Raw genomic sequence first — 14155 nt, 5'->3', positions numbered from 1 at the left:
TTAGTGGTACCATTAATTAACCGGAAATTGCGTAGCTCGGATTTCACGGTGGGTTCACAGTGACGGCCCTAATTCCGGAGTAGCAGAAGTAACGGGGTGAAAGGTCGAGTGCACTTGCCAGAGTTGCGGGTTCATTAGCACGTGCAGCCGCAGCTTGCGATTTCATCCAGCGGCGGGACGTCAGGTGGTTGTGCGACGAATCCGCGAGATGGCGACGCATCAGCCGGCGCCCGGCGTCGATTCGCCGGCAGTCGACAGCACGACGCCGGACCTACCACGTGGGGATCATTCAAATACGCCGCCACTACGGGCCTAATTTCAATCCTCGCTCTTACCCACGCTATTCGGCGCTTTAAAAACTTCCGGGTTCGCTCTGGAAAGCTCAGTGACGTCACCGTTGGAAGAGAGACCGTAAGAAACCTAGATAGTTCGCTGTTACTACCAGTTAGAATATTCGTAAATGATTGTTTGCTAACAACAGTGAAGAGGGTGATTGTATAATTTGTGTTTAGGTTTTTTTTTTTTAAGAGATTGAGAAAATTTATTGGTCAAAAGTTGGAACGCGTTGGGTGAAACCAGAACGGATCCTTTTGTGCAGACCTTGCTGTAAGGGTGACCTTGGAGGCTCGACCTTGGATTTGGCGCCACCATCCAAAGATTCAGCAGTTGGTCGCGAGGCGTCTCCGAGTAAGAGACTCCTAGCAGCTCGGCTCACACATCCAGCCGACTCCAACTCGAACGCACTCCGATCGTCACCTCTTCGACATCTCTCCAACCATCCTTCATTGTTCTCCGATCAAACATATATCGTTTGATTTTTTATCATCCTCCAACATTCTTATTATTTCCGTTTTATATATCCCGCTTGGCCTTTTGCCAATTTTTTCAAAAGTATTTTCGTTCGGCACCCTCTTCAAGATTCTCGATCTCTTCAAGCTCATCGCCGAGATATTTCGGCTTCTTCAAGATACTCGTCGAGACCTTTGGTCTCCTCAGCATTCTCATCCACACTGTTGCGCCCTCTTGCCAGGACTCGTTCAGCCAGGAGCCGGTATTTTCCACTTCAGTCATCGTCCTGACTCGTACAGGACTCTTAAAGGATCTTATATTTTCCGTAGTGATCAAAAGGACATTTTAGAATATCACATTTTCTACGTCAAACCCTATTCGACAGGAACCTTCGACTACCAACCAAAGTGTCAAACAACGAAAATTCGTACAATTTCTGCCAAATAGTTTCTATACCAAAGAATTCTCAGGCATTTCTACCAATTTTTAGAAGTATTTTACACACCTCTGAATTTGGATAAAGTGTGATTGCTTGGATTATAAGTAGTGATAAAGATTTGTGAGTTTTCCCGTGCTTTCACGAGACCAGTTGCGCCCTCTTCGAGTACCAAGCAGTGAAAATCAGTGGAATTCCTTGGAAAGCCGGAAGAGGAATAGAAATTTGGCTGAAGTGTCAATGGAATGATCGAGGATGCAGTTTAGGTAAGTACCAGTAAACTCTATTCACTTTTCCACGGAATAAATACTTTCGAAAGTTACGAGTAAGAATTTCCCAGGAAAACTCTTCTTTATATATTATAATTTATTTATCGTTCGATGACTCATTTCCAGTGGGATAGTATACACAAATTTTCATAGCCACGATCCGAGCAAAACGTAGCTCCGTAAATATCGAAAACGTGATGAGAGAGTAAACAGAATGTAGTGGGTGAGGAAAGATTGAGAGAAGGTGGAGAAATAAGAATAATGATTTAGGAGAAATACACGGAAAGAAAATGGAGCGCGCAGAGTTGGAAGGACGATACAGGAGGGGGGGAGAAGGAATCGTATTAATTCCATGAATGGAATTGATGGATGCAATGGTGATGCGCGCGGTTCTTGGTAATAGTCGAAGGATTCGTCATGGAGTCCAATTAGCGACTTTCCTCGGACTGGCGTTCGGAACGTTCGTCAAACATTCGAGTTGGGTTCATGAATAATCCGAAGCAAGAAGAAAGTTATGCAATGTTCAGCTGACGCTGTGCCCACACGGAGTTGCACTGATTGCAAGCTTCGAACTCTCTTGGTACAATCTGCCGCTGAAAAGTAAATATAAATGAGCGGCAAGAAGCTTATAATCTTATCCAACTCGCTCCAGTTCACTTTTATCTTCTCTCCTACTCTTGCCAACTGGTCCAGCAGCCCAGTAGAGAACAGCGATTCCAACTTTCCACGGCTAACTGGTCCAATTTCATAGCTTCCCCCCCCCCCCCTCTCTCTTCCTGTTCCTGCACCAAACTTTCGTAGACTACCTGTGGCTCATCCGGAAAGACACCTTCGCTAAATATTAATCTTGTTGAGACTTCCTTCCTCTTCCCCCCCCCCCTTAAAAAATTATCTCCTTTCACGTTCAAATTCAAAGTTTTATCGACGATATTTCTGTTGCTACGACTGCTTGTATAAATTTTTCGCTTGGTGAATTTTATGGGAAAGCTCCTGGCCGAAAATTACGAGAGGGAAATTTCAAACTGGTATATTCGTAGGTGACACCGCACGCTTACGAAGAGTCATGCACCACGTGTCACAATGTTCAAGCAACGTCACACGTGTACCGAATGTTCATCTCAACTCGTAAATGCTCTCGATTAACACGTGACGTCACATGGCGTACGCATATTATTGCTCGGTTCCTAAAATCCTGTCAGACCGTCCCCAGGTGTCATGAATTTTTTATAATGTAGGTCAAGTCTTGGTATAAAAAAATACACATCCTTTTTATGAAAAAGATTTTTTTAATTGGCAACGAAAAAGCAACAAAGGTTTTAATATCGTGAGTAATATAATACGTGAATGTAGAAATGTTTTGAGAAAGAAAAGGAAGAAATGGCTTTGCTTCCATATTGGAGAAGAGATGTAACGTAATGAGAGGAAGCGGGAAATGAATGTCAAACAAATGTACGGGCGAGCAAAAGGTGACGGAGGGTCATGAGTAGGCGAGATAATTTTATCTGTGTGATTTCACGCACGTTTAGTTACGTACCATGTGAATGTGAGTGTGCGTGTGTGTGCTGGTAGCGTGCTAGGAGGTATTCCCTTTTACTTCCGATGACTTCACGCTTCCTTTATTTTCAATATTGACAAGATTTATTTTAAACCTCCCTCCTTCTCCTCCTCCTCCAACATCTCCACTGTGTAACCCTTTTTATCTTATTGTTGGTACTAAATTCAAGCACTCTTCATTTTCTCATTTCCCTCTCTTCATCAAGAGCTTTACTTCAAACTCGAGTAATTAGAACTCATTCATTTGTACAAAAATCCTGATTGAATTATTGCAAATTCTATTCTTGCCCGAACAAAAAATTTCACCAGTTTTATTATTCTCCTTGGTATTTGCATAACTGGCACACGTTTCGTCTGAAAGTTTCAAGTCGTGAATTAATTATGACGAATTAGAACACTGATGCGGTTCGTTTTTGTAGAAAGTAATCTTTCGCTGCTCTTATAGCACAGTGGTGATGAAACTCGAGAGGAGAGCACGGAATTATCGAATTGGAGCAAAGAAATGGAGAAAGAGGATGAAATTGAGAAACAGATGATTAGTGGTGTATTTGTACTTATTTTAACGAATGGAAGGAATGAAGGACGATGGAATATTATTGCAGTTTGCGATATCGATGTGTAGCTCTGGTCGACGGACGCGCGCGCGATTATTATTCATTAATTAAAGGTGGATGGTGCGCCGGTAGGGATTTGGTTGGTAACAAAAAGCTAAGGGGAAGAGAGGAGGGGAGGGTGAGTGGGGGGGGGGGGGGGTAGTGTGGCAGGATCGACAAAGGAGTTTATCGATCCCGGTTCTTGCCTGGAATTACGTGGCTCGGAGGTGACAAAGGGAACGCCAACCTCGACAATGACTCGTGGAGAGTTGCCAAGTAACCAGAATGGCCAGTGATGAAAAGAAAGCACGTGTTTCACGCGAGATTATATGCGCCGCTTCCCATAAAATTCCCCTCTCGTATTACGCGACCAATGTATTTCATGGAAGGACACATTTTTCTATCCCTCTTTAAAAATTCAGATTGCCCATCTCGTTTCCCTCCCGAATATTCTCGCTCGAAACAAAAAACTAGACAACTTTTTGCTCATCACCAAACCAACCCTTTGCCACGCTCGTCCAAATCACCGAAAGTCGTGGGAAAGCAAATCGGTTTCTCAATTAAGTTTTTAATTGACATCGTGCTCGGTGAATATTTTCTCTCGTCCTTTTTTCCAGAATATATTGCAAATTTCTTGGGTTATATACTTGCTCCTTATTATATTACAAATCATGGTAATTTATTTTTTGATATTATTGCAAAATCGTTGAGATTGTTAATTATTATTTTTCGTTATTTTGTTAGGTGGTTAATTATAGAGAGATGGCAAGTGGTTGGACAGAAGTGAAATATTTAAAAGGCAAGCATCCCTAAATTAGAAGAACCGGCTATGGGCTGTTAAGCCGGCATTAATCAACGAGCGAGGCGTGCTAATTAGCGTATTAATTGCCGTGGAGTGCGAATTCCATCGGTGAGAGGCCGTCGAAATCCCCTGAATCTCTCAAAATCTCGTTTGTTAGAATATTAAATTACACACGATATGCGTATATTCTGTATGCACCGTCGAATCACACTTGTGCTTGAGTATTTCCAAAATAATTCTCACAGTCTAAATCTGTGCTATGGATTGTTTGTTCCTTTATACAACTTATTCTACTGAATTTATCGTTTCAATTTTTCGGAAATATTATATATACAGTATAATTTTGTTTTAATCTTGAAATTGATCGAAACATCATGGTCCTCGTACAAACATTTTTTAGTGTTTACGTCTGCATGTACATGATTATTCCTTTGAAAGCTTAGTGACTTATAACTGGGGATTATAATGAAAGTGCATACTTGCCTAACAAGGAAATATGGTTTACGAGGAAAGTTCTCGTTAAAGCTTAAGCACCCTGACAATGGCCTTCCTTGTTTTTGCTAGAAGTGTGCTATTCAGGTGCTCCGCGTCCCTCTGCTTCTACTCCTTCCATCATATTTTATTTTCTGACAACTGATTATCAACTTCTATTGATTTTCTATTGATTTTTTTTTTCAAAGATTTGTATTTTATTAAAACGAATACATCGTTAATTTATAAGTTAATAAGTTATTGAAAAAATATAATTATAGTAGGAACAAGTAAATCATTATAGATTGTATTTGAGATTTCATCTCTTGTATTTACTTAATAGGTTTTATATCAGATAGTGGATAAATTATTGCTGGTATTTCAGAGTAAACGATAAGGGCACAATTTATGGGAGTCTCTCGCAGGATAATGAACCGTTCAGTGTCTCGCTCCATGGCCGAGACAATGGGATGAAGGTCACTAGGAAAGAGTTCGACGTAGCTCTAATTAATCTCGTCAATCATTTCGATTCGAGTAACGCGATTAAATTTTATGCAAAATAACAAAAATAAATTAGCATAGCTATACATGGTATAATGCAACAGTATGTATAGAGATATATAAATTGTAGAACGATTAGATCTTATTACGACTAAAAAAAAATAATAATTTATGATTGTTCAAAATAGTATCAAGTTTCTGAACAACAAATTGAATTTACGAGCACGTAAGATTTTGCAAAAGATCGAGTAAAATATCGCGCAGTTCTCGAAGTGGGATGGATTTAATTTACGAGTATTCGAGATAATGTAACCAATCGGGGGAGTTTTGCTCGTAGGGGAGGGGAGCTGGTATAAAGAGAGCAATTTATCATTTTCTCGCTGCGAATTCGTTTTCTTCTTGGCAAACACGAGGGAACGAGAGGCACATTCCGCTCGAAGTTTATACGTTTGTTGGTGGAGAGAGAGTCCGTTCCTGGAACGTTAAAATCATCTAAACGTCGTATCGCTGGAGGCACATGGCTCTAAACGTCAGTTTATACATAGCGACGTGGCTTGGTACTTTGCGAGACCTACAATCGTCTTCGTGCAGTCCTTACGGTACACATTGTCCCCTTACTGTCAAACATTTCTATCTCACGAAAAATCCTAATTTATCCTGGCTATTAATTTATCCATCTCAAAATATAAATCTAGTTCAGTGAAATTAATCTTAACCGTAATTCAAATTGGTAATATGTTATTCAGCACATAGTTTATTTTACGAGCACTCAAACTCTTCTGCAAATTATAAATTACACTTGATATATTTTCATTGAATTATTTAAATATCGAAATTGTAATTGGACGTGTTTCTAATAATTTATTTTTGGTAGCGTTAATTCTGCACTTCAGTCGTTTCAAAAAACATGAATGTTTAAGTTTCGAGACGTGTCTTAAGAGCAATATTCTGGAAAGAATTTATTATAACTAGAAAAGTGAAAATATAAAATAACGATAATACAGCACGTTCTATTAGAAGCGTGACGATAAGAGAGAGTAAATAGCATGAAGCCTGCTTTAGTTGACCAAACTTAAGAGGCTATAAGAATGCGAAAAAAATAAATATTTATATACTTGATATTTATACTCAAATTACACGAGTAGCAAATTTCATTACAGATAAAACTATCTTTTATTTATATTCTAATTACAAAAGTGGAACATATGCATTATAGATTTATATAAAATTATGATTAATTGTGTTAACAGCATAAACAAATCAGTATCTGCTTTGATCTATCATGAGTAACCGGAAACTTGAAGATAAAATTTATCTCAATGTCTGCTTTGGCCAGTAACGATAACGTTCTGCAGGGATATCTTGCTACGATGATCGATTTATAAGGTGTGTATTTATAATTAGCAGCTCATTCCAATTGATACAATCTTGAATTAAATATAAACCAGAAATGATCGAACTTGTCTCTAAATTCGCAATTGACTCGCGTATTTTTGGCTGGATATTTTTAACATTAACGAGGAACGCGAGAAAAATGAACACCGAGGGTGGGATTGAGAATCGTCCAAGTTTTTTTCACTACGACGACAGAGAAACGCAAAATCGCCAAGACTTACCTACTCAAGATTGATGCTTATAATAAAAATACATACATTTATTTCCGTGTAGCAAAGCATACCCGAGCTGAGGTTTCCGCTCTCCAAGGCCTCCAATCGGTCAACACTCTTTTTCATCGAGTTTTATTCACATCTGTGTGCAACAAATCAACAAAAATCTAGCAGTCGTTACCATTGACACATATCACGTCTTTAATAATAATACATATTTATCTAACTTATAGTATTTTCACATTTTTAATACAACAAAATTGTATCTTTAAAGTTTTTCTAGGTTTTTCTTTCGTAAAAAATTGGAGATCGAAATAAATAGTAAAGAACGAAAGAAAGACAAGATATAAAAGAGTCTAAAAACTGTTTGCAAAGAATAACGAATACGTTCCATTATTGATTTTTGTGTTTTCGAGCTAGAGGATATTTTGTCACAGATGTAAGTTTCATTTATAAATGAATAAATCGAGATGGAACGTTGTAACGAAACGTTATATTTTATACGTGGCCTCGTCTGGAAAGAAACGTTTCAACGAAATGAATTTATTGCGATTGGCGTTGAACGACGTACAGGTGCATTTGCAAACAGTTTTTGCGTTTCAGCTGGTGATAATTCAGCTTCCTCTGTACGTTACAGGAACATATCAGTAAGGTCTCTGGGGGCTTTTCTAGCATAATCCAACGCTAGTGGAATAGTCCTGTATCATCAGCCAAAGAACCATAGATCGTGACGCAATACCTTCTACACCGAATATATAGAAATTTGCATACAATTTTAGATAAATATTAACTCAATGGTATTGAAAATAGCATTAGAACGGATAAAGATTACTTCGAAGAAGGAGGATGTAAAATTGCATTTTTGGAATTATTGAAAAATCCTTGAAAAGAAACGAGTGTGTTTTCCGAGCATTTAAACTGATATTAGTCAATGATGACATTAATAAAGACGAGACTATGAAAATGAAAATGTGTTAGGAGGCCTTTCTGGGTGATAACGAGGAGGGATGACGACACTCAATTAACCCTGTGGCCCGAGGGACGATAAAAGGAATTGAAAGAATGGGAGTTTTAGGGCCAATCAGCGCAGGCAACACGTGTATACTAAGCGCCACTTGGCATAATTAGCCTAGCGAAGTCATCTTCTTAACGAACTGTATCCAAAGTTGCTTCCCATTCTCCCCAATTCCTCTCCAAATTCATTCTTACTTTCGAAACTGTTTATCGATCGAAACTAAAATCTCAATTGTTCTCTTCTTTTTCCAGGAAGTTATTGCTGATTCTAATCGTGCTCAGCACGAGTTACGCCAGAGTGGATTTGTTTGGTGATAAGAGAGGTGAGTTTTTTTCATTACTTTTAATATTTATCTTTATCGCATGTGTATATATATATATACAGCATAGATCAACAAAAATATTATTGGAAATTATTTCTCCTGAAAGATACACGAATATTGTGGTAAGAATTGGATGTTTCTTCAGACTTTTCAAGCCTCGAGCAGATTTTCAGCTACCTCTCTCATTCCTTTCTTCCTTTACCCCTCTTACACTCACTCCTTAATCTGCAAGTCTTCCAAGCATACCGAAACGACTCTCAGGGGTGTCCTGACGGAATTCTCCATTCTTCCCCATAGACCAAATTCAAATTCCGCAGCTTTAAAGCCGATCTGCGGTTAGCCAGTGCTCCACAAGTACAGACTAGTAATCTCGTTACCTTTAAGATAATACCAAATTCCATAATTGAAAGGATCGCTGATAACTTTGGAAAAACCCAGCGAAAATAAATATAATCTCGTTTAAAACATCATTTTGCTGATTGCGCTATCTTCAACTATATAATAGAAAAAATTGTAATCAAAGGAAGCGGGGAAAATAGAAAGAAGAAGTTATGTATTTAATCAGTAGAATTTTTTTAATAAAGAGAAATAAAAAATCTGGGGTTAAAATTTAATTTTACAACGATTGACAGTAGGTGGTATCGTTCTCAAAAACGTGAGAAATTCAGAGACATTATGTCACCTACTAAAGAAGGGGATTATAAAGTGTAATGAAAGAATATCCTCAAAGGAATAATTTTATTAGCTTTCGGCCTGCAACGTGCTTATATTTTTCATACCTTTCTCGTCTTGACATACCGCTTAAATAAATTCTAAGTATAATCATATGAAGTTTAACCATTTTCCCAGAAATAATAATTGTATCAATAAAGTTATTATTTCTATAAGAGTACTTTTGGAAAATAGTAATTGAAGCTATCAGCGAAGATTCGAGTGATTCATGGCTTGTTTATCGTTCAGACCGATGGGAAGGAGAAGGTCGGGGATAAGGGTCCAAGAGTGGGTGGTCCTAGAACGAATTGTTCCCACAGGATACCAGATAGCACTTCTCATTCCATCGAGCTCATTTGTATCTAACGACAACCACTTCACGTGTAAAACGACCATTTTTTCCCTGCAGATTCAATATTAAAGTATCCACCCAATCTAGAGCTTGCAACTGATATTCGAATTTTAGCTTAACTCGATGAAAAAAGTATATCACATTTTTAAGGCCAAATAAAAAAATGAAGCAAACCTATTGGATCGCTGACAGATTGGTAGACTGATTTATCGCTATGAAATTCTCGGTTTATCAAAATTGAAAAGCTCAATCCTATTTTAGAGTGACTAGTTGGTAATACTTTATTGATTTTCTTATAAAATATTTGAATATTCTAACTCATTCAATGTAAAACTTGAAACATCCAATATAAAGATTTCAATTGCTACTTTATAAATTTGTCGAGAACATTTTGATGATCCTTCTACGAGATTTTATGCCTCATAAAAAGAGTTGGATTCATTCACATCTTACCAAATAATTATTGTTCTTTCAATATTTCCCCTATTATTTTTATAATTATTTCTTCCATTTTATTAAATTTATTGAATTGGTAATAAACACGTAATTAGATAAGTACATGTATCAAGTTCGCAGAACTACGTGATACAATTTTATTACAGCATATTTACTCCAGAATTATTTTTAGCTATGAATGTTGAACAGTGATCTCATTGACACTTGATGAAAAGTAAGTTTGATTTCAAAGTCATTAAATGATCAACCAAAAATACAATCTTGATAGTGAACAAATGTTAAAATCAAAGAGAAGTTTTGTGAAAAAATCAAGAATGAAAATACTGTTGAAATATACAATGATATGGCAGAATTGAACACTCATGGGTTTGATTCGAAGAAAGTAGTTTTTGAATTTTCGTACGTGTATGCGAAACAATTCAAGCACGAATGTGTTATTTAGTATGGGCAATAAGAATGGAAAAATGGAGGAGGAGGGGGCAGAGGAGTATGAGATCAAATATAAAAACTATGCGAATGGTGGAAACGTGATGCAGTTAGTTGTTGCCGGAGGCAGACATATTGGATCCTGGGCTTGCATAGAAAATATGAAATTTCTCATAATACTGCGCCTTTCTATGCACGTTATGTACGCACCCCTTCCCCTTTAAACTGATACAAACTTCCGTTTTATTACACACTCACGTTTACGTGACGACAATGATAAAAGTTTTTTTCACGCTGGATAAATTGTCCAATTATTCAAAAATCTACTCTCCTATTTTGTGAGAAATCTGTAGTTTTTGTTTTTCCAACAATGATAGTCGACGCACAGGAGAGGCGAATCCTGACAGTGGCAAAAACGAGTAGAGTAAAGTTGGCACTGAGCGAGAAGCTGCGACGGGAAAAGTGGGGATATGAAAAAGCAGAGGGCTGGCTGGAGTAGAATGAGTTTGGTGTGCAAAACGAGACTAACAGGGCTTATTTGCAGGTGGTAAAACATGGATAAGAAAAGGGCACTATGGGGTTCAAAGGGGTGGGAATGATGTTTGCAGGTGGTAAAGCATGAGTCAAATGAATTTGTATGGTGCCGGAGGGGAGAAAGGTGATTTTGAATAACGAGAATGGGGATTTGGGTGGGTCGGGGTAGAAAGTAGCAAGGGTGACTTAGCATAGGGGCGAATGAGAATTCGCGAAACAAGTGGACACTGGTATCTTTCCCTATATAAAAGTGCTTCCTCTTATAGATATTCGTTTTGATGGTTTTAATTCTCATTTGTTACTAGCCCCATTCAAATGTTTTTATACAATTATACAATCCACAAATTAGAGCTTGTTTATTGTACTATGCAATTTTCAGTGTATTAATCAAATATAATGAAAATCTTGATATAAATAATACCAATTTTATTTTGTTAAATCCTAAATCTGTAAATTATTCGGTACGATATGCGTAATTCTCCTACGGCGGTTATAAGTGTATGACGCGTATAGGTATGTATACGTACAGCACGAAAGCTTATATAACGAATATGGATGCATTAAATATTAAGAATTTTATTAATTCTGCTTATACAATGTTAACTTAATCAATATCTCCATAGTGTAATGAAAAATTCATCTAATTATCACCAGATACGCTTAAAAATACTAGTAAGCAGAAAACATTATTGCTTTGAAGTCCTGGCTAATTTTTACTTCCAGTTGCTTCCCACTAGATCTCACACCTATTGCATGAACGATAGTAGTGAACTCTATTGAGACAGAACAATTAAAACTTCCAGGTATTTTATTCGGAAAAAAAGCTTAACGAGCTTTTCTATCGCATTTGTTCATTCAAAGTTAGCTACGTCATTAGATCCCACCCCCTCTCAGTCTTTTCCTACGATCCTATTATCCCACAGAGCACCCTTCATTTTCAATATATGTAGCATGGTTAAGTAATGTAGTCACTGAATAAACCACTTATTCTTCAATCATCGACTGATAAAGATTGCTTGAATATTAGGTAACAGAAAATATTAAACTATTTAAACATATTGAAAATTATTTAAATTGATGAAAACTGCACTCAGTCGTTAAAATTATATAATATTTTTAAAAAAATGATTAAGTTACTTTTTGTTTTAAATTTCATCTTTTAAAATTGAACTAAGCTATGCCAAGGCCATCAAAAAAGCTTTATGAATGAATTAGGAGACGGTGAGAAGGTCGTCCTAGAATTTAATTGGTACAAGTGGTGAAAATAGGGGTGAAAAAAGAGTGGTGCACTGCACGACGTATACATAGAAGCGATATTTTGTTTACGACTTTTTTTTGCTGACCGAAGAGTAACGACCATTCGTTACAGCACACTCGTCACTCGTATAAGCTCCATTTTTCCTAGCTGAGAAAACTCGTTCACCTCTACTTCAAAGAAATCCTATTTTTACCTCCCTTGACTATTAAAGCTCACATTTCATCCATACTGTTATAAAATTAAAAAGAACCTGCAAAAATAATTAAATTCGAAATATAATTCTTAATTTTATATGTATATGTTTTGAATTTCACAGTGTTTTTTAAAGTATTCGCGTTACTTATCGAGGAATATAAATAAAACAGCACGTAGAGAGAATTCTTGAAAGAACAAAGCGAGAGAGATTTTTGAAGAAAAAGAAAGAAAGACTTGCAGTATCCTGGATCAAGTTCTATCTCGTAAACGAGTCCTTGCATGTCTGACCCTATACTGCCCCTTCGTCCTTTCGACATTAATGTACGATCCCTCTCATCCCCTCTTACACTATCTTACGACACTCTTCACTTCTCCGCTATTAAATTCGTTGCATAACCGGAAACGATGCCTCCACCATCATATCCCGAGCTCTTCCAGTTATATTTCAACTGCTCCGAAAGCGAATAAACATTACCCCTTTCCTGAATAACGTAGCTTTATCATACATCGTAAACTAAAGCGAATGTTCGAGGAGAAAGCTGTTAACCTGAATTAAAAGAAGATTAGACTGACCTTCCTCGATCAAAAACATGCACTGAAAATAACAAAAAGACCTTAAATCGATCTTCGGTTAAAAGTCTCATCTGCATATTTCAAATACAATTAAGGGACGGAAGAAGAGCCGCGCCGTAGCTTTTCATGTCGATTAGTCGACAAAATTAAAGGTGAAAATTGAAGCCGAAGAGAATTAAGGGTAGGTGGGAAGTGATAAAGTGAAACAAATGGGGAGTAAATAAATGATTGTGCATAGTGCACGTTACATATCGTACTGTTCCTGGGAATTGGGACTTCTTATTCCAGCCGTTCGCCGGAGCGTTCATTCAAATTGAACGCTTCAATTCCCCTATGCATTAGCGAACTTCTCGCGTATTCCACATCCCACTTTCTTAACCCCCTCTCTTCCCACCAACTTACACTCTCTCTCTCCCTCTCTCCTTCATTCTTCTTTCATTCCACCCTCCTCCATTTCTCTTTCTTGTTTCATTACTCCCTTACCAACACACACAAACTCGTCCCTTCCCAAGACCCAGGCCTCCCAGTAGAGCTGATCTCTCGCGCGTGCTGCGAGCCGGAATTTGCGTCGTGGGACATGAGATTCCGAGAAAACCGTTTTCCGTCAGCCTTCTATACGTGCAAACGTCAAGTTTCCTACTCCTATACTAGAGAGTACCGAATGCCTGTTTGTACTAATGCGCGCGGAGGAAATTCTTGCGGAAACGAAGATAAAGACCAAAAGTGACGTATTCTCGAGGAGGCAGCTAGTAAAACAGAGAAGAGACATAATAATACAGCGACGACAACGGATAAGCTAAATATTAGATCCGCAAGAACAAAACGTGGGACACGAGAGATCAGCCGTGTGTTGGTGCGAGTGCAGTCGTGCATAAGTGGGAGAAAATCCACTTTCCAGGTCGCCCAACCAAGCAAACACGCGAAACTCACCCCTCCTGCAAAGGGACGCTCTCTGTACAGCTTCAGGAAGATAGTACCTGTTTGCTTTTGAAATCACACCTGGGATACCCCCCCGGGATTCTCTTGTTTCTCCATTCCTCCTCCTTTCATCCACACGCAACACACGTACACTCTAAACTTATATCTACACGCAACTGCAGAAATTTTCCTCTCTTTTTTTCCTCTACCTTTTGCTTCTTCTCCAAACGTACATTTTTCCTAAACTCCTTGCCTTCTCTTTTCTCTAACAACACTCTTAATATTTTCACTTTTATCTCCTATCTCTCTTCCTCGCTTCAAATATCATATAGTGGAACAATGCCCGAATGTTTAGTTCTCCCGAAAATTTATT

At 37.9% G+C, this 14155-nt stretch overlaps 1 protein-coding gene across 5 annotated transcripts in view; it reads left to right on the top strand.

Annotated features, from left to right (window-relative positions):
* Window positions 1-316: 316 nt before the first annotated feature.
* Mp (Multiplexin) overlaps window positions 317-14155 on the top strand; it is an 82187-nt gene continuing 68348 nt past the window's right edge. For all 5 annotated transcript variants that reach the window (XM_066726927.1, XM_066726926.1, XM_066726928.1 and 2 more), the window contains exons 1-3: window positions 317-411; window positions 599-1491; window positions 8289-8359. In XM_066726927.1, coding sequence (XP_066583024.1) covers window positions 1481-1491; window positions 8289-8359 — 82 coding nt within the window. In that variant the 5' untranslated portion in view covers window positions 317-411; window positions 599-1480. The remainder of the gene's footprint in view (window positions 412-598; window positions 1492-8288; window positions 8360-14155) is intronic.

Source organism: Prorops nasuta, unplaced genomic scaffold, assembly GCF_024137725.1.
Source record: "Prorops nasuta isolate Cenicafe-Biocafe unplaced genomic scaffold, Cenicafe_Pnas_1.2 PNAS00005, whole genome shotgun sequence".
Classification (NCBI taxonomy): Eukaryota; Metazoa; Arthropoda; class Insecta; order Hymenoptera; family Bethylidae; genus Prorops; species Prorops nasuta.
The sequence above is the reverse complement of the archived record's forward strand: the minus strand, read 5'-3'. Positions and strand labels throughout refer to the sequence as shown.